At 41.8% G+C, this 21100-nt stretch overlaps 1 protein-coding gene across 34 annotated transcripts in view; it reads left to right on the plus strand.

Moving 5' to 3' along the window:
- TCF12 (transcription factor 12) overlaps positions 1-21100 on the plus strand; it is a 402091-nt gene that overhangs the window by 371754 nt on the left and 9237 nt on the right. For 22 of the 34 annotated variants that reach the window (XM_051821977.3, XM_051821979.3, XM_051821974.3 and 19 more), the window contains 3 exons: positions 3358-3472; positions 4818-4980; positions 13326-13558. In XM_051821977.3, the coding sequence (XP_051677937.2) occupies positions 3358-3472; positions 4818-4980; positions 13326-13558 (511 nt within the window). The remainder of the gene's footprint in view (positions 1-3357; positions 3473-4817; positions 4981-13325; positions 13559-21100) is intronic. The other 12 variants (XM_051821978.3, XM_051821976.3, XM_089310413.1 and 9 more) reach the window with 1 other exon arrangement.

Consider the following 21100-nt stretch of genomic DNA (forward strand, 5'->3'; position numbering starts at 1 on the left):
AATATATAATAAAGACATATATAAGCACATGTGACAAAATTTTTAATTTTAAAAGGCTTAAATTACTTTAATAGTTCAAAAAACTAGGTAAGAGCAGAATTAACACATAGTAGCAAAGATCATAAGAAGCTTAAACTCTACATTGTTATAAACAAACATTGAAATCTTAGCTTTTGCTTTGTCCTGTGATTTTTTTTTTTTTTTTTTTTTTTTAGCCAACTGTTCTGGTGCTATTTTCTATTTAGAACAGACCTAGGCTTTTAAGGTTTCAGAGAATTTGCAGCTATATATTATGATTATCCCATATTTATATTTATAAAATGGGATTTTGAACTGACCTTCCTCTTACATCATTAAGTAGTTCCTGGTTAGCAAGAAAACACCCTAAAGTGTTAAAAATGAAATGAAATGATGTCCTTGATGTGATTTCATGAAACTTTTTTTAATTCTCTCTTAAATACAATTTTCATAGTCCTCTTCTTCTTTAGGTTTTTTTTTATTATTATTATTCCATTTTTTTGAACAATTCTCTTGGATTTGTGTGTGGGAAAGAGAGCACACCAGATAGAGTGAGCCCCCATCTGCTGGTTCACTCTCTCTGTGATCCAGGGATGAAGCCAGGAGTGAGGAACTCAATTCACACGAGTAACAGAAACCCAGTAACTTGAGTTACCACTGCTGCCTCCCAAGATCAGCGTTAGCAAAGAGGGTTAAGAGTCAGGAGCCAGAGCCAGGCATGGAACCCAGGCATGGTGATATGTGTGAGCATCTTAACCACTGAGGTGAAACTTAGCCCCTTCACTAATTATTATTCAGATTTTCTTTAAATTTTGGGGGAAGAAAGCCCACACAGGGGTGGAAGTCTGCCATAGTTTGTGGTCCCTTCCCAGCTTTAAGAATTTGATTCTAATGCATGATGCACTTAGGTGGTGTTGAAAAGGTCTTCTTGATATCTAAGTAGCAGTGACATAAATAATTCTCAGCAATGGCTAATCCTCAGATAATTTTTAAAGTATCTTAAGTGGGTTTTTAAAAACATTAAAGAGAGGCCAGCACTGTGGTCAGCAGGTTATGCTGCTGTCTGCATTGCCAACAACCCATGTGAGCGCTGATTCAAGTACGAACTGCTCAACTTCTGATCGAGTTCCCTGCTGATGTGCCAGGGAAAGCAGCAGAGGATGGCCCAAGTGTTTGGGCCCCTGCACTCACTTGAGAGACCCAAAAGAAGCTCCTGGTTCCCGGCTTCGAATTGGCCTAGCTCTGGCCATTGCAGCTATTTGGGGAGTGACCAGCAGATGGAAGATCTCTTTCCCTCCCTCCCTCCCTCCCTCCCTCCCTCTATATAGATATAGAGATAGAGATAGAGATAGAGATAGAGATATCTCTATATCTATATATATAGAGAGAGATCTATCTCTATATATAGAGATTTGAATATATATTATATATATTTGAATATATATTTGAAAGGCAAAGTTATATATATAACTTTTATATGTGTATAAGTTATATATATGCTATATGTATAAAACTTTGCCTTTCAAATAAATAAATCTTTTTTAAGAAATGGATAAGGATAAAGGGGCCGGCGCCGCGGCTCACTAGGCTAATCCTCCGCCTAGCGGCGCCGGCACACCAGGTTCTAGTCCCGGTCGGGGTGCCAGATTCTGTCCCGGTTGTCCCTCTTCCAGGCCAGCTCTCTGCTGTGGCCAGGGAGTGCAGTGGAGGATGGCCCAGGTGCTTGGGCCCTGCACCCCATGGGAGACCAGGAAAAAGCACCTGGCTCCTGGCTCCTGCCATCGGGTCAGCGCGGTGCGCCGGCCGCAGCGCGCCAGCCGCGGCGGCCATTGGAGGGTGAACCAACGGCAAAGGAAGACCTTTCTCTCTGTCTCTCTCTCTCACTGTCCACTCTGCCTGTCAAAAAATTAAAAAAAAAAAAAAAGATAAGGATAAAGGAAAAAAGACACATTTCTTAGAAATTGTGGTGGAGAAACTGATACATTCCAATCAGATCCACTGCCAAATAGCCTACATTGCCTAAAATTTAGCTTAGGTTCCTCTTGTTTAGCTTGTAGGAAACCAAAGTATAAAGTTGTATGGGCATATTTATAGCTATGAAGGCGAACTCCATACAAACTCATGGGAGATAAAAGCTACATTAATTACTCAAGAGGGACTTAATGCTTGACAGCTTACTCGGATTGAAGGATTTAAACAGTGGTTTTGGGGCCAGCGCTGTGGCGCAGTGGGTTAAAGCCCTGGCCTAAAGTGCTGGCATCCCTTATGGGCGTCGGTTCTAGTCCCTGCTGCTCCTCTTCTGATCCAGCTCTCTGCTATGGCCTGGGAGAGCAGTAAAAGATGGTCCAAGTTCTTGGGCCCCTGCAGCCATGTGGGAGATCTGGAAGAAGCTCCTGGCTCCTGGCTTCGGATCAGCACAGCTCTGGCCGTTTTGGCTATCTGGGGAGTGAACCAGAGGATGGAAGACCTCTCTCTCTGTCTCTACTTCTCTCTGTAACTCTGTCTTTCAAATAAATAAAAATAAATCTTTAAAAAAGAAAAACAGTGGTTTTCATGTATTACTCCAGGCAGTAAACCTATTTAATTAAAGGTTTAATCTTCTAGTTGATATGTCCGCTACTGTTCTAATAAAAAGCTTCATCTGTAACAAGTTTTTCTAAAACCACTGTAGTATCTCAGTGCCTGGTAATGTTTCATACTTTACCCTGCTACTTCAAGTTAACTGTAACTTATGTAAATTTTGTTAAAGCTGAGAATAAAATATGTGGCAGTTTTGTTGCCTAGCAATGCAAAATTTTTTTTAAAATTTATCTTAATTTTGTATAGCTTTTGCTTCTCTTTACAAATTTTGGTGGAGAGACTGGAATAATGAACAACATACTATATTATTTCAGAGGTGGGAGTATCAGAGTTAGATAAATACTGTTCTTGGAATATTGCAGTGTTTTGTTAAATACAAGTTTGTGAACACTTTAATGTATTTGGGTGGCATAGAATCAATAACAGACCCTAGAATAAATAGTGCTTTATGGCTTTTAGGCTGCTTTGTCTGCATTGCATCTTTCTGTCTTCTCACAACAACCCTCTGTAAGATTTAAAACCTGAAAGCTAACATTCCATTTTTTTAAAAAGTGACATTTTGGTTTGATTAAAAGATAATTTACTATCAAGTATTTTGACATTCCCTTCAAAACTCAGAAAAGTAGCATCTTAAAAAAGTTACTAAATTCAGAGGAGTGAGGATACTGTCTGCTCTACTATTCTTTTACTACAGTAAAAGAATTTGGGCAGTTAATGCCCTCAACTCTCATGATCTTTTTTGTGTCTGTTTTGCTTTAGGTTGGAACTCATCGAGAAGATTCTGTCAGTCTCAATGGCAATCATTCAGTCTTGTCTAGTACTGTTACTGCTTCAAGCACAGACCTGAACCACAAAACACAAGAAAATTATAGAGGTAACTATATATTGCAGGTTTTCATTAGTAATGCAGACAGAGATACCATCTGCAACATTGTCACCTTTCTCACAGCCATACTTGTGTCTGTGAATCAAAAGTCTTCTTAGGTGGGGGAATTCCAAATGGTAGTTTTACTGCATGACTGTGAATGGTGAACACTCAAGGCATCATTTGGTCCACTTGACTAGGTGAGGGAACTTTAAGAAGTTCATGGAAACATAATTTAAAAATGTTTATTTTGATGCACAAATTTTGAAATGCATAGTTGTTTTATAATAAATATTTTCCGTGAACACTATGAGGACCCCTCTTAAATGCTTACTGATGGATAGAACCTCTTAGAAACCATTGTTCAGTATTTAGTGGTTGGTATTTACTGCTGCAGCTTCTGTTATGTCTCTCTTCCTTAAATCATTTTCCCGGGGCCAACACTGTGGTGTAGTAGATAAAGCTGCCTCTTGCAACACCGGCATCCTATATGGGCACCAGTTCAAGTCCTAACTATTCCACTTCCAATCCAACTCCTGCTAACAGCCTGAGAAAAACAGTGGAAGATGGCCCAAGTGTTTTGAGTACCTGCCACCCTCATGGGAGACCCAGATGAAACTGCTGGCTCCTGTCTTCAGCCTGTCCCAGCCCTGACGGTTGTGGCCATCTGTGGGGTATACTAGCAGATGGAGGATCTCTATCTCTCGCTCTGTCTCTCCCCCTCTCTCTGTAACTCTGACTTTAAAATAAATAAATAAATCTTTAAAAAAGAATCACTTTCCCTCATAAGTGAGACTTAATGGTCCCTAGAGGCAGTGAGAAAGGTATTTCAGAGTGTAATTCTGAGTGGTAGTAGCTATTATTTTGGAGATCCTAATCCAATTAAGTATAAAATTTTTTATTAAAAGTAAATTGATCAGTGTTACTATAGAGCATATAAATAAGTAAAAATACATAGGCAATAGTTAAGATCACCAAAATAAAGTTCTAGCATTTATATTTAACCTTAATGCCTATTTTATTGTGCTTATCATGGAAAATGTCATTTATTTCTTTTACCTTAACCACATCTTAGAAGTTTCTGAAATGTGTCAAATTTTTCATACTCTGTTCATTTAATAAATACTGCTGAAAGTGAGCATTAGACTAATCATCAGGATATCAGGCTTATTATTTTAAATACAAATGCTATAAAAATCACACAAAAAAATTTTGGACATGTTCTTTCCAGCTTTAAATTGTATTCTTTAATACATTCTCCATCATAGCCCTGTAACAACTAAAGATATTTACCATTTAAAACACTTTTTACTGTCTGATCATTTATTTTATCTCTCTTTTGCCTTTTTGTTAGGTGGCTTGCAAAGTCAGTCTGGAACTGTTGTTCCCACAGAAATCAAGACTGAAAACAAAGAGAAGGATGAAAATCTTCATGAACCTCCTTCATCAGATGACATGAAATCAGATGATGAATCCTCACAAAAAGATATCAAGGTCTCATCTAGAGGCAGAACAAGGTATTTCCTAGTATACAGATACTAATTTCACTCATTTGACATGGGTGAAAATTGCATTTATTAACTAACTGCTGGCCATGTTCTAGATACTGTGTTAGGATTTTTAATGTATTTTTACCTCATTTAATCCTTACAGCATCCTGCTAGAGAGGCATATGAAGGTTTGACTCCAGAGTTATGTTTCCTATTGTACCACAGCATTTTCGGGTCTACATATAAAGCAACTTCCCTGAAGTTGCTTGCAGTTAGAGAATTAGAAGAATAAATACCTAAAACAAGTTAAGTAGTGTGGTATAGACTTTTAGATACATTCAGTCAATAAATGTTGGACTGTATTAATTAAGGGCTAAGTATATGGTCAGATTCCAATACAGTATTTAAATCAAGGGTCGGCAAAGTATGGCCTATGGGCCAATGAAGCTGCAAACTATTTTCATAAATAAAATAACTAAATAGGAATGCTACCACTCCCAATTCATAGCCATAGACATGTTGTCTATGTCTACTTCAAGTTACATTGGCAGATTTGAGTAGCTGCCAGAAAGACTGTTCTCCCAGAAGTCTGAAAAGATTTACCATCTAGGCCTTTACAGAAAAAGCTTGCTGACTCCAGTTTTAACCAGTAATTTGAGGAAAGCATGAAAAAAAGAAAGTACTCCACGGAGACTGTGTTGTCAGGGAAAGTTTTCTAGAAATTAGACTTGACTTGCTTTGAAGTATGGTTATAGACACAATGTACATTGTTTAAAATGGTTTCCAGGTTCATCCTTCAGATTTTTCTTCTATTTCTTCATTAAAATTAGATGATTTAATATACAAGTGTATTTCAAAATGTTCATAGAAAAAGGTAAGTTTATTTTGGTACAAAAAAATCCATGCATAGTTTTCTCATAATACCCTTTTTCCATAATTTTTGAAGTACTTTATTTATATTATATGATTCTTGATATACAAGAATATTTCAAAGTGGAATTAAAAGTGTGCATTTTCTGTGAACTTTTTAAAAACTTCATTTATCAATGATATACATATTTCACATACAGATATTTACATTTAAAACATTGTCTTTGTGGCCGGCGCCGCGGCTCACTAGGCTAATCCTCTGCCTTGCAGCGCCAGCACACCGGGTTCTAGTCCCGGTCGGGGCGCCGGATTCTGTCCCGGTTGGCCCTCTTCCAGGCCAGCCCTCTGCTGTGGCCAGGGAGTACAGTGGAGGATGGCCCAGGTGCTTGGGCCCTGCACCCCATGGGAGACCAGGAAAAGCACCTGGCTCCTGGCTCCTGCCATCGCATCAGCGCAGTGCGCCGGCCGCAGCGCGCCAGCCGCGGTGGCCATTGGAGGGTGAACCAACGGCAAAGGAAGACCTTTCTCTCTGTCTCTCTCTCTCACTGTCCACTCTGCCTGTCAAAAAAAAAACAAAAAAACAAAAAACAAAAAAAAAACAAAACATTGTCTTTGTGTTGAATTATGCTGCAGAAGAAATTATAGTGAGATGCCAGATACAACTAAAAGAATCAGCATAATCTTTTCTGCCTGATTCACATTCTTAAAAGGTGTTCTCTGCCTTTGAGCATTCTAGTTTTTGTTTGTTTTTTAAAGATTCATTTGTTTATTCGAAAGGCAGAGTTACAGAGAGGCGGGGAGGGCAAGGAAGGGATCTTCTCTTTGCTGGTTCACTCCCCAAATGGCTTCAATGGCCAGAGCTGGTCCTGGCTGAACTCAGGAGCTTCTTCCAGTGTCCCACGTGGGTGCAAGGTCCCAAGGACTTGGGCCATCTTCTACTGCTTTCCCAGGCCATAGCAAAGAACTGGATGGGAAGTAGAGCAGCTGGGACTCGAACCAGCGCTCATGTGGGATGCTGGCACTGCAGCCCAGGGCTTTAACCCACTGCGCCACAGTGCCAGCCCCTAAAGAGGTTTTAAAACCCAATTATATTGGGGCCCCTACTCCACTTCTGATCCACCTTTCTGCTAATGCATCTGGATGGCAGTGAAAGATGGCTGAAGTATTTAGCCCCTGCCACCTATATAGGAGACTAGGATGGAGTTCCTGGCTCCTGACTTTGGCCTGGCCCAGCTCTGGCTATTGAGGACACAGCAGATAGAAGATCTCTTTCTCTCCCTGTGTCTGTCACTCTGCCTTTCATATAAATAAATCTTTTTTTTTTTTTCCAAATAAAAAACTGAGTAAGGAACTCCAGAGAACAGTCCTTTGAAACATCTTAACTTTTTCATTGGTTTGTACTCAAACAGACCTTTTTTTCTTTTGTTTTGTTTTTTAAAAACCTTTTATTTAATGAGTACAAGTTGCATAAGTACAACTTCAGGAATATAGTGTTTCTTTCCCTCCATTCCCACCCTCCCACCTCCACTCCCATCCTACCTCCTCCTCCCTCTCCCATCCCATTCTTCATTAAGATTCTTTTTTAGTTAACTTTATATACAGAAGACCAACTCTATACTAAGTGGAGATTTCAGCAATTTGCACCCACGTACACAAAATAAAAAGAACTGTTTGAGAACAAGTTTTACAGTTAATTCTGATACTATAGCTCATTGAAGACAGAGGTCCTGCGTGGGCAGTAAGTGCACAGTGACTCCTGTTGTTAATTTAACAATGAACACTCTTATGTATGACATCAGTGATCACCCTAGGCTCTTGGCATGAGTTGCCAATGCTATGGAAGCCTTTTGAGTTCATGATCTCCATCAGTATTTAGACAGGGCTGTAAGCAAAGTGGAAGTTCTCTCCTCCCTTCAGAGAAAAGTTAAATTGTTCTTTGATGGACCCTTCTTTCCCCTGGGGTCTCACTCACAGAGATCCTTCATGTAGGATTTATTTATTTTTTTTTTTTTTTTTTTTTTTTTTTACCACAGTGTCTTGGCTTTCCATGCCTGAAATGCTCTCATGAGCTTTTCAGCCAGACTAGAATGTCTTAAGGGCTGATTCTGAGGTCAGAGTGCTGTTTAAAGTGATTGTAATTCTATGAGTCTGCTGTGGACTGCTTCCCATTCAAACAGAATTATTAAGTTCCTGTTTTTTCCTCCTTGTGTATTTCCTCATCTTATAGGTTAAGGGTCAGTGAGCTCTCTCTATAAAGGATCAAATAATAAATATTTTAGACTTTGTGGGACATGCATTCTCTGTCACAGCTATTCAACTCTACTATTACAGGATGAAAGAAACCAGAGAAAAAAGGTTGTAGCTATTCCAGTAAAGCTTTAGTTGCAGAAACAGGTTAGTAGGTCTTAGGCCTTCATTTGCTAACCAATATTTCATCAGAAATTGAGACATGTATAATAGGATAATAATAATGGGTTAATATTATGACCTTTGAACAAAGTAAGGCTAACCTGGATTTGAATCATCTTCCATGAAATACTTGTCAGGTGACCTTGGGTAAGTTATTGAAGCTCTTTGGGTTCAGTTCCTTTTTTTCCTGAAAGGAATCTTTGTATTAGAGGATTCTTGTAGGAATAACCTAAAAATAATGCATGTAAACCTTTTTCACAGTGTCTGGCACACAGTAATCACTTAATAAAGACACTGTATTTTCTGGTTTAATGGTGATTTTAGGTATAATGTAGGTTTGCTTCCATGGAGCACTGACTTGGGTTCTTGCTATTAATACTACTACTCATCAGCAGGAAGATTCTAGGGAGGTCACTGATTTCTCTGGGTCTTGCAGTGGTTCTCAACCTGCTAAACAGATCTTTGGAATATTTTAGAAATACGGAGTCCTGATCCCTAATCCAAACTTAACTAAGTCATCATCTCTGGTAGTATTACCTGGGAAGCTATGCTTTTTTAAGTACTCTTGGATCCAGGATTCTGATGAGTGACCCCACTTGAACACCTTTGGGTTATATGATCTTTAAAGACACATTTAAGGTAAAAGAGCCAAAGTTGTAATTATGGAATGTATGAAATTTGTATTCCTTAAATAAAAGGTTTCAAGGCGCCAGGGCCGGGGGGAGAGGGGCGGCGGGGGATAATGTCCTTAGAGTTCTGTCACTCTCTCCATCTCCCAAAACTAAATAAATAAATAGTCAAAGAGCCAGTAACTGTTGTCAAGGTAATGCCTTTATGTAATTTTTAAAGATGTTTTTATTTATTTATTTGAGAGTTAGAGTCATAGAGAGGGAGAGACAGAAAGGTCTTCCATCCCCTGGTTCACTCCCCAATTGGCCACAATGGCCAGAGCTGGGCTGATCCAAAGCAAGGAGCCAGGAGCTTCTTCCAGGTCTCCCACATGGGTTCAGGGGCCCAAGCACCAGGGCCATCCTCTGCTGCTTTCCCAGGCCATAAGCAGGGAGCTGGATTGGAAGAGGAGCAGCTGGGACTCGAACCAGCACCCATACGGGATGCTGGTACCATAGCCCACTACATCACAGAGCTGGTCCCATTTATGTAATTTTTAATGATTAGTGACAATCTGTTACTTCTTTATTAGAATACTCAAAGTATTAGAAAAGAGGTAAAAACATCTTTGTGTACATTACTTCAAGAATTTGAGAAGCTCTGCTTAGTAATTTGTTTCTGAAATACAAACAGAGCTTTCTTAGTCTAGAGCTTCTAACTTGCATTTGTGTGTGTGTGAGGATAGGTAGTCTATTTTCATTGCAGAAACTTGAAAAATATAGAAGAGCACACACAAAAATTACAAGAAACTTCTTAACAATGTACAATTAATCACTGTTTATATTTTAAGGAATACTACTTTTTCCATAAATATTTTAAATTGGAATTGAACTAGATATAAATCTTATAATTTTATAACATCAGGTTTTTGTTTTTCATCCAGCAATGTTTTTTTTTTCTTTTTTTTTTTTCTTTTTTTTTGGACAGGCAGAGTGGACAGTGAGAGAGAGAGAGACAGAGAGAAAGGTCTTCCTTTGCCGTTGGTTCACCCTCCAATGGCCGCTGTGGCCGGCGCGCTATGGTCGGCGCACCGCGCTGATCCGATGGCAGGAGCCAGGTACTTACCCTGGTCTCCCATGGGGTGCAGGGCCCAAGCACCTGGGCCATCCTCCACTGTACTCCCTGGCCACAGCAGAGAGCTGGCCTGGAAGAGGGGAAACAGGGACAGAATCCGGCGCCCCGACCAGGACTAGAACCTGGTGTGCCGGCGCCGCAAGGTGGAGGATTAGCCTATTGAGCTGCGGCGCCGGCCCAGCAATGTATTTTTAACATTTCCACCTATCTATTTTCTGAAACATAATTTTGTATATTTCTGTTTGGGTCCAGTTTTCTTCACATTCAAATGTACAGCAATAATGAAATTCACCAATTTTAACTTTAAAGATTTTTGTCCTTTGACAAATATGTACAAAAATATATATCAAAAACTTGTGTGTTTTGTCCTTCTGACAAAATGTAGATATAATGTGGAATATTTCTGTCACTGCAAAAAATTTCCTGTACCCATTTATAATCAGTCCATATTTTCCACCTTCTGACCCTTGACAACCATTGATTTGTTCATGTAAATGCAGTCACATAGTATATGATCTTCGTGGCTGGTTTCTTTTACTTAGCACATAATTCACAGCTTGATTTTTTGGAGACTGTTTTGTAGTCCATTGTCTAGACATAGTATGACTTATTTAACGCACCTTCTATTATTAGATTCTAGTATGTTGCTAATGTAAATAATTCTGTGAGGGGCTGGCATTGTGGCATAGTAGGTAAAGCCACTGACTGCCTGAGATGTTGGAATCCCATCTGGGCTCCGGTTTGTGTTCCAGCTGCTGTACTTCGAATCCAGCTCCCTGCTAATGCTCCTGGTAAAAGCAGCAGAAGATGGCCCAACTACTTGGGTCCCTACCACCTACATGGGAGACCTGGATGAAGCTCCTGGCTCCTGGCTCTCTCCTGGCCTAGTACTGGCCACTGCAGCCATGTGGGGAGTGAACCAGAGAATGGAAGATCTCTAACTCTGTTTCTTCTTCTCTGTAACTCTTTCAAAATAAATTAATTAATCTTTAAAAAATAATAATAATTCTGCGATCAACTTTGTTAATAAAAATGTTTATATACACCTCTATTTTATTTGAAAGAGTTACACAGAGAGAGAAGGAAAGGCAGAGAGAAAGAGAGGTTTTCCATTGCTGGTTCACTCCCCAGAAGGCCACAACAGCCAGAGCTGTGCCGATCCAAAGCCGGGAACCAGGATACTCCTCCAGGTCTCCCACACGGATGCAGGGGCCCAAGAACTTGGGCCATCCTCTACTGCTTTCCCAGGCCATAGCAGAGAGCTGGATCAGAAGTGGAGAAGCCAGGTCTCAAACCGGCACCCACCTGGGATGCCAGCACTGCAGGTGGTGGCTTAACCCGCTACACCACAGCGCCAGCCCCTAAGATATGAATTTCTGAAGTTAGAATTGCCAGTCAAGAGATAATAAACAAGAGCAGGCATTCTGTTAAGATGTCCATATGCCATATCAGTACCTGGGTTCAGTTCCCAGCTCTGCTCCTGATTCCAGTTCCTACTAATGTGCAGCTTGGGTATCATGAATTGATGGCTCAAATAGGGCCCTGCCACTCACATGGGAGACCTAGATTGCATTCCCAGCTTTACGTGTTGGCCCAACCTAGCCGTATTTGTGGAATGAACCAGTAGGGCTCCCTTCCTTGCTCAGTCTCTTTCTCTCTCTCTCTTTTTTTTAAGGTTTGTTTGAAAGGCAGAGTTACAGAGAAAGGGAGAGAGAGATCTCCCCAAATGAACACAATAGCCAGGGCTAGACCAGGCCAAAGCCAGAAACTCAGTACTTCATCCGGGTCTCCAACAGGCCCAAGTCCTTGGGCCATCTTCTGCTTTCTCATACACATTAGCAGGGAGCTGCATTGGAAGTGGAGAAGTCAAGACTCAAACCAGTGCTCTTATGGGATGCCAGTATCACAGGCAGCAGCTTAATCCACTGCATAACAATGCCAGCCACTCTCTCTCTTTCTCTGTTTCCATTTGTCTACCCCTCAAATAAAGAAATTTTTAAAATATATATTTTAAGAGGTAATCAACATTTAAAAGTTCTAGATTCATTTTGGCAGTTTGTCCCTCAAAAAATTGTTAAAATTCTTGCATATTTTGTGAATTTTTTTAAAGATTTGTTTATTTGAAAGAGTTACACAGAGAGAGGAGAGGCAGAGAGAGAGAGAGAGGAGAGAGAGAGGTCCTCCATCTAATGGTTCACTCCCCAATTGGCTGCAATGGCCAGAGCTGTGCCAATCTGAAGCCAGGAGCCAGGAGCTTCTTCTGGGTCTCCCACGCAGGCACAGGGGCCCAAGGACCTGGGCCGTCTTCTACTGCTTTCCCAGGCCATAGCAGAGAGCTGGACTGGAAATAGAGCAGCTGGGTCTCAAACTGGCGCCCATATGAGACGCAGGTAGTTAAGGCCAGGGCATTAACCACTGCACCACAGTGCCAGCCCCTCTTTCATGTTTTGTAACCATCACCAATGGTGATACTTCTTTTTAGAACAAAAGTAACCATTTTCTGAGATACAAGATACTTCTTGCAATCTGTCTTAAACTTTTCTAATTTCTTCTCACCAGATGACTGCCAGAATTTATTGGAAGAGCATAGATTAAGCAAATGATGATATATTCATGTACTAGGACAGTGCATTTGAAGTTTAGTGTGCATGTGACTCAACAGGACCTTGTTAAAATGCAGCTTGTGATTCAGTAGGTTTAGGGTAACTTATGTGTTTTTAACAAGGTCTCAGTAATGCTAATGTTGCTGATTTCTGGACCACATTTTGTTTAGTGAAGTACTAGAATATTATGTAGTCATTATTATTTATGAAGAGTTTCACTACCATGGAGAACTCTGTGCAGTAATATGCAGTGAAAATTACATTTTAAAATGTGTCTAGCTGGGAGTAGGCATTTAGCCTTACAGTTAAGATACCTGTGTCCCACATCAGAGTTCCAGCTCTGGTTCCTGATTGCAGGATCCTGCCAAGGAGTCAGCTTTGGTGGCTCAGGTAATTGAGTTTCTGCCAGCCACATGAGAGACCTGGATTGCATATTCATAGCTCATAACTCAGGCTTCAGCCATTAGGAGCATTTGGAAAGTAAACCACTGAACATCAGCTCTCTTTCTCTGGATCTTTTTGTCTCTTTGCCACTAAAGTAAAAATATGTATGTTCCATAATCTCAGCTGTATGATTATCCTGTGGGTATGTTTTGAAAAAGACTGAAAAGAAATATATAATCTTGTTAAGTGCAGATACTACTATTGTCTGGTAAGATTTAGGTAATTTGCATCTTTATGATTTTGTGCAATCTGCATATCTTTTTTAGGAAACCAGATAGACCTTGTTTCTACTTTGTTTTTCAGCAGTACTAATGAAGATGAAGATTTGAACCCAGAACAGAAGATAGAAAGGGAGAAGGAAAGGCGGATGGCTAATAATGCCAGAGAACGCTTACGTGTACGGGATATTAATGAGGCATTCAAAGAGCTTGGCAGAATGTGTCAGCTTCATTTGAAGAGTGAAAAACCCCAAACAAAACTCCTTATTCTTCATCAGGCCGTGGCAGTCATCCTTAGTCTAGAACAGCAAGTCAGAGGTAAGTAGGTCCAGAAAAGATGCAAAACCACTCTGCCTCAAGAGGGTAGGCATTCCTCCTCACAGGCGCTTGGCTTGGGCAAGTTATTTCTGAATTCTGCCAGTACTGCTGCCACTGTGTCATTAGGATCAAGTTTTCCTTGTATCTCTCACCTCTCTCTCAATGTGTTGATCAATATTTGTGAGCTATTGTTTCCCACACACCAATAGAGAGTAATCCTACAGAAAAAAAAAAAAAAAAGAAGAAGAAGAAGAAACAGCCTGTGCCTACTGCTCAGGTTTAAGAGCTTGTGCCCCTCTCTTGTTGAATTTACCTGCCTGCACTGTCCTCCTCCCTGTTCTTTCCTGTTTTCCCTACGTCTCTGTTTTCAGTTTCTTGCCTGCTTTATCCTGGGGCATCTGCCGGGACTTGCTGGTATTGCCTGTTAATGGCTCCTCCTGGCTTTGCTTGATAGGGATGTTCTTTAGACCCATGTCAGTGAGGTCTCAGGCTTCTTTATTGTTCCCTAGTCAGGAATGCCATTAACTTCTTGGCCTTACATGTACTTACATGCTTCCTGTAAGTCCCCAAGTCAGGAGAGGTGTGTATAGGCTCACCCACCACTGACTCAGTCAGCTGCCCTATTTCATTTTGAAATTTGATGGAATCTTTTTTTTTTTTCAGATTTGTTTATTTGAAAGACAGATTTACAGAGAGAAAGGGAGAGACAGAGAGAGAATCTTCTATCCACCGGTTCACTCCCCATATGACTGCAAAGGCCAGGGCTGGGCCAGGACAAAGCCAGGAGCCAGGAGTTTCTTCCAGGTCTCCCACGTGGGTGACAGGGACCCAAGCATTTGGGCCATCTTCTACTGCTTTCCCAGGTGTATTAGGAGGAAGCTAGATTGGAAGAGGAGTGGCCAGCTGGGACTGGAACCAGTGCCCATCTGGAATGCCAGCACTGCAAGCTGGCAGCTTAACCTGCTACACTACAATGCTAGCCCCAAAAGAGTATTCTTTCTTTGGAAACCAGTTCTTTGGAAACCAGTAATTGAGAAGCTGAACAAATTTTAGTCAAACCTATAGTAGCAGAATGATGAATGGATTATTTTGTGCATGATCAGTCTACTTCTGAAACCAGATGGATCCTTGCTCCTCTTGTCGCAAGACCCTTGAAATATCTGTAGAGGGTAAATGTTAGTGAAACCTAATCTTCAAGGAGCTAGAGATGCCCACAAAACATTCATAAAGAATTACCCATTCATGTGTAACAGGAGACCTGATTTGTTTCCTCTCTCTTAAATATTTTATTTATTTGTTTGTTTATTCATTCAGTTATTCAAAAGAGCAACAGAGGAGAGACAGATCTTCATCTGTTGGTTCATTCCCCAAACTCGGGCCATCTTCTGCTGCCTTCCTGGGAATCTAGATCAGAAGCAGAGTATCTGGGGCTTGAACTGGCACTCCAGATGGGATGCTGGCATTTCTAGCAGTGCTTCAATCCACTGTGCCGTAAGGGCTGATTTCTTGATCCTGCACATAACTCCTGTCACTTTACCAAAGATATTTTTTACTTGTGTCTGACACTTTTTGTCTCACTCTGAAGGCAGCAGACACCTGTGTTTGGTGGTCCAAGCACAGTTGTCCTCCTCCTCTTCAGCTCAGGATGTGTTTTACCTCAACTTTACCCAGCCATTTATTGTTGAAGATGTTGCCTCCTTCTGAGCTATGAAAGTCTTACTGTTCAGTCAACATAGATGCCTGAATTTATTTCCTATCCTGCAGTGCGTATTAGAATACAGAGTCATGGGGCTGGCACTGTGGCGCAGTGGGTAAAGCCCCAGCCTGCAGCTCCGGCGTCCTATATGGGCACTGGTTTGAGACCCCAGCTGCTCCACTGCCAAACCAGCTCTCTGCTTTGGCCTGGGAAAGCGGTAGAAGATGGCCCAGGGCCTTGGGCCCTTTCATCCACATGGGAGACCTGGAAGAAGCCCTGGCTTCAGATAAGCTCAACTCTGGTTCTTACAGTCATTTGGGGAGTGAACCAGCAGATGGAAGATCTCTCTCTCTGTTTCTACCTCTCTAACTCGTCTTTCAAATAAATAAAATAAATCTTAAAAAAAAGAATAGAAGCCGGTGCCGCGGCTCACTAGGCTAATCCTCCGCCTTGTGGCGCCGGCACACCAGGTTCTAGTCCTGGTCTGGGCGCCGGATTCTGTCCCTGTTTCCCCTCTTCCAGGCCAGCTCTCTGCTGTGGCCAGGGAGTGCAGTGGAGGATGGCCCAGGTGCTTGGGCCCTGCACCCCATGGGAGACCAGGGTAAGTACCTGGCTCCTGCCATTGAATCAGCGCGGTGCGCCGACCGTAGCGCACCGGCCGCGGCGGCCATTGGAGGGTGAACCAACGGCAAAGGAAGACCTTTCTCTCTGTCTCTCTCTCTCACTGTCCACTCTGCCTGTCAAAAAAAAAAAAGAATAGAGTCATTGCTGTTTTTAAAAATGTTTTTGGGAACAAGTGTTTGGACAGTATTTAAGTTGCCACTTGGATGCCTGCATTCCATATTGGAATACCTGGTTTGGGTCCTTGCTCCTCCACTTCCAATTCCAGTTTCCTGCTAATGTGCCCTGGCCTTTGCTTGGTTGTTGCAGGTATTTGGGGAGTGAACAAGCAGATGGAAGATTACGCTCTCTCTCTCTCTGCCTTTCAAGTAAAATGAAAATAAATTTTTTTAAAGATTTTATCTTTTTTTTTTTTTTGAAAGAGTTCCAGAGAGAGGTAGAGACAGACAGAGAAGCCTTCCATCCACTGGCTCACTCCCCAAATGACTGCAATGGCCAGAGCTGGGCTGATCCAAAACCAGGAGCCAGGAGCTTTTTCCATGTCTCCCACGTGGGTGGAGTGGCCCAAGTCTGCTGGTTTCCCAAGTGTATTAGCAGGGAGCTGGATCAGAAATGGAGCAAGTGGGACTTGAACTGGCTCCCATATGGGATATCAGCACTGTAGGCTGGAGCTTTACCCCAATATGCCACGGTGCCAGCCCCAATAAATACATTTTTTTTTGGACAGGCAAAGTTAGACAGAAAGACAGAGAGAAAGGTCTTCCTTCCATTGGTTCACCCCCGAAATGGCTGCCATAGCCGGCGTGCTGTGCCGATCCGAAGCCAGGAGCCAGGTGCTTCCTCCTGGTCTCCCATGCGGGTGCAGGGCCCAAGGACCTGGGCCATCCTCCACTGCCCTCCCGGGCCACAGCAGAGAGCTGGACTGGAAGAGGAGCGACCGGGACAGAATGCAGCGCCCCAACCAGGATTAAAATCCGGTGTGCCGGTGCCACAGGCAGAAGATTAGCCTAGTGAGCCACGGCACTGGCTCCCAATAAATACATTTTTAAAAACTGTTTTTTGTTTTGTTTTGTTTTAAAGCAGCGATGCCTACAGACTGCCCTATCCAGGAAATCAAAATGAGAAATGCTTCTATTTGAAAGAAGTTATGAATTCAATGGTGTCTGAGTGGACCCTGTTCAGTTTTTGCATTTGATGTTTCAGGAGTCATTTCATAGGCACCTGCAACAGAAAAGCTGAGTCTGGGAGTGGCCTTAGCATCTATATACGTCCAGCTACCTACTGACTTTCTGGTCATTATTATGAATGCTGACTCTTTGATACAATTCTGATCTGAAGAGTCTTTGATTAGAATAAATGTCAAATACACTGGACCCTAGCTTCATTGGGGATTGCTTTGAAATCACAAAGGCCCACTTTCTCCCTCCCTCTCCACCTTCAGCCTTTGGGCTCATAGCCCAGAGCCTTCATATTATGGCTTTATGTAAAAAACCCTGAGATTCATGTGAGACTTCTTGAGAGGCACTGTATGGCTGTCTGTAGAACCTTTTTTCCAATGCCCATGCGTTTTCCTTTGTAGTGCCTTCAGAGTCTGGTATGGCCAGTGTCCTTTCCTGGACTTTATCGCTAGCAGTTTTGAGTTATTTTGATAACCTGTTTGCTTTCTGAGAGCCTCTTCATTTTTGCAGGGACCCTCAACAGCTGTCATTGTGTCCAGCAGTTACTACTAAAGACATATGTTTTGTTTATGTGTCCTACTGTGGGCATCCCCTAGACTCTGACTCCCCACCTGGTTTGGGATCGTGCTGCAGCGCTGTATCTGACCAGCCACATCCTCCTGTACCTGAGGCAGGTCGAGCAGTGCATCCTGGAGAGTAATGGGAAAGAGTGGTTTCTCTTCCTAGCCTGAGATTTTGCCAGAGCACTTTTTGGGCTTGGTGCCCCACATAGTAAACCCCATCTGGTTCCTACCATTGCCAGTTTAGCCCTTTCCATTATCATGACTACAATTTTACCAGTATCCTTGCTGTTTTTGTTTCCCGGCAGATTTTACATACTAGTTTCATGTTTGTACTCTCAACTTTACTCAAGATTCAGCTAGTGGTCAAATACTCCCACCTACCAAGCTCTTTCACAGATCTTGGTCAGCTCATTTCTCTTCTGGTGATAATTCAGGGACAAGAGAGCTGTTGAGTTTTTGGTTGCGCATTCACCAAGTGAGTTTGAAGGTAGATGCCTAGGACAGTGGTTCCAGAATCTGACTGGGCTTAGAATCACCTCAGGTTTTTCTTTCTCAATAAATTTCCCATCCCCACCCCCAGGAGATTGAGTTGCAGTGTTGATCAAACAGTTGTAGACTTACCATATGTACTAATAATATTCCACTCTTTCCTGGATCCTTCATGAAATGAATAAAAATGACATTAACCCGCAGCAACAACTGAGAGAGAAAATAGTAGCATATGAGACAGCGAAAATGCAAGTAGGCATTCAAGCACTGACTCCACTTGCAGTTTCCATTCCCTGCTAATGCAGGTAGCAGGTACTGGCCCAAGTACTTGGCCCCCTGTCCCCTGTGAAGACCCAGATTGAGTGCCTTGAGTTCCTGGTTACAGGCTTTGGCTTGGTCCTGTCTCAGCTTTTGCTGGCATTTAAGGAGTTAACTATGGGATGGAAGATCTCTAGATCCATACCTACCCCTTCCTCTCCCTCTCCCTCTCCCTCTCCCTCTCCCTCTCCCCCTCTCTCTTTTCAAAATAAGTAAAATAAATAAATAAATAAAATTTCTTTTAAATGCATGTAGGATGGAGAATATATGGAGTAGTAGTAACTGATTTCTAAGTGCTGAAGAATACAGGTCTCAAGATTAGGATCTTGGGGCTGATGTTTTGGTATAGCAGGCAGAGCCTTCATCTGTGATGCTGGCATCACGTATGGGTGCCAGTTCGTGTCCTGGTTGCTCCTTTTCCAATCCAGCTCTCTGCAAATGGACTGGGAAACCTGTGGAATATGGCCCAAGTCCTTGGGCCCCTGCACCCATGTGGGAGATTTGAAAGAAGCTCTTGGCTCCTGGCTTTGGCCTGACCAGCACTGGTTGTTATGGCCATTTGGGGAGCACACGAGTAGATGGACGTTTCCTTCCTCCCTCCCTCCCTCCCTCCCTTCCTCCCTTCCTTTCTTCCTTCCTCTCTTTCTCTTTGTTTCTCTCTTTCTCTTTGTTTCTCTCTTTCTCTCTCTCTCTCTCTCTCTCAATCTCTAACTCTGCCTTTCAAATACGTAAATAAAAATTTTCAAAAAAATTAAGATCTAATCTTGTAGGTATAGTTTTGTTTTTTTGTTTGTTTTTTTTTTTAATGACCTAAAGCTACAGTACATCATCATGAAATCTCGGGGCATTAGGGTTAATAAGAATATCCCAAAGCTACTGGGATATTCATAGATAAAGGAACAAGATTCTGGACAATAATGCTAAATTTCAGGCTATAACACTGGAAATGCTAGATTCCTAAATATAGTGGAGTAGTGCCTTCAGAGGTCTGAGGAAAGTAATTTTTACTCTATAATTCTATTTCTAACCAATTAACCAAAAGGTAAAAGCAGAATAAATGTACTTAAGATATATCCAAGCCTTTGGGATTTTGCCTACCTTGTGTACTTTCTCAGAAAGCATCTGGAACAAATGCTTTAGCCAACCAAGGACAAATTCAACACAAAAGTGTAAGATTTGGGGAACAAAAGATCCAACAAACGTGAACAGCTAAAGAAGGTCATGACAAGAACTACTAGGCCTACAGAAGATCCAGTACATTGGAAATAGGAGATTGTTAGCTGGGGCTGGTGCTGTGGTGTAGTGGATAAAGCCACTGCCTGTGATGCCGGCATCCCATATGGGCACCGGTTTGAATCTCACGCTGTTCCACTTCCAGCCCAGCTCCCTGCTGATGCACTCGGGAAAACAGCAGAAGATAGCCCAAATCTTTGGGCCCCTGCACCCATGTGGGAGACCCAGATGAAGCTCCTAGCTCCTGGTTACCAGCAGATGGACGATTCCTCACTCTGTCCCTCTCTCTTTCTCTCTGTATTCTGCCTTTCAAATAAATAAATGAATTCTTTTTTTAAAAAAAGACTGTTAGCTATAAAAGAAATATTTCTAGTGAAATAAAGTAGAATTAATAGATAATATAGTATGTTTGAGATTTTAGAAAAATATATTGATAGGTACTTGTTAGATGTATTTGAGGCACTTGTTGAAATGAAAAACCAAAGTAACTATTAACTACAGGAAAAGCAAAGCTCTATGAGCAAAAAAACCCAATGATTGTAAAATTCTTTTTTTTTGTTTGAGGTTTATTTATTTATTTGAAAGATAGAGTTACAGACAAAGGGAAAGATCTTGCATCTAGTGGTTCACCCCCTAAATGGCTACAGTAGCCACAACTGACCCAGGCTGAAGCCAAGAGACAACAACCCATCCTGGTCTTCCACATGGGTACCAGGGGCTCAAGCACTTGGGCCATCTTCTTTTGTTTTCCAAGTGCATTAGCTGGAAGCCTGATCAGAAGCAGAGTAGTGAGAACTTAAATTGGCATTTCAATATGAGATGCCAACATTGCACGTAGTGACTTAACCCACCGTGCCACAGTGTTGGCCCCATGACTGTAAAATTCTTGACTCAGCAGCTACCTCCATAAGGTCATAATAATATAAATATTTATCTACTCCTAATAATTTAAGAAGTGACTACTGAGTTAGCCAAAAATCCTACTATAAACATGTTGAGAATAGAGCCAACTCTTCAGCCTTGTACCAGAAATTAATAAGTAGAATTTCCCTAATGGAAATGTGGAAAGACAAACTATTTTCTGATGCACTGAAGATAATGCCTGACTCTACTTAGCTCTGTATCAGACCTCTCTGGCCACTTAACACATTTCCATGAGGAGCAGCACTTGCTTTTACCTTTTCTGGATCAAAACTGTATTTTATATTTCTTGGAACCTTCTATAGTATTCTGCTCTTTTCAGCCCCGAATGTAAGGCAGATCTTTCTGACTGTAAGAATGTGCAAGATTGGGCCTAACTTGTTAAGTTTTTGGCTCTGGTCCTTTCCATCTATTCCAGTTGTGATCATAGATCCTTATGTGATAAGAGTTCCAGTTAACTAAAAGCACTGCTCCATTATCAGAAATGTGAACCTGGGGCAGGTGCTGTGGCACAGCATTTAAG

Source organism: Oryctolagus cuniculus, chromosome 12 (genome assembly GCF_051225735.1).
Source record: "Oryctolagus cuniculus isolate XC-2025 breed Fujian yellow rabbit chromosome 12, ASM5122573v1, whole genome shotgun sequence".
Classification (NCBI taxonomy): domain Eukaryota; kingdom Metazoa; phylum Chordata; class Mammalia; order Lagomorpha; family Leporidae; genus Oryctolagus; species Oryctolagus cuniculus.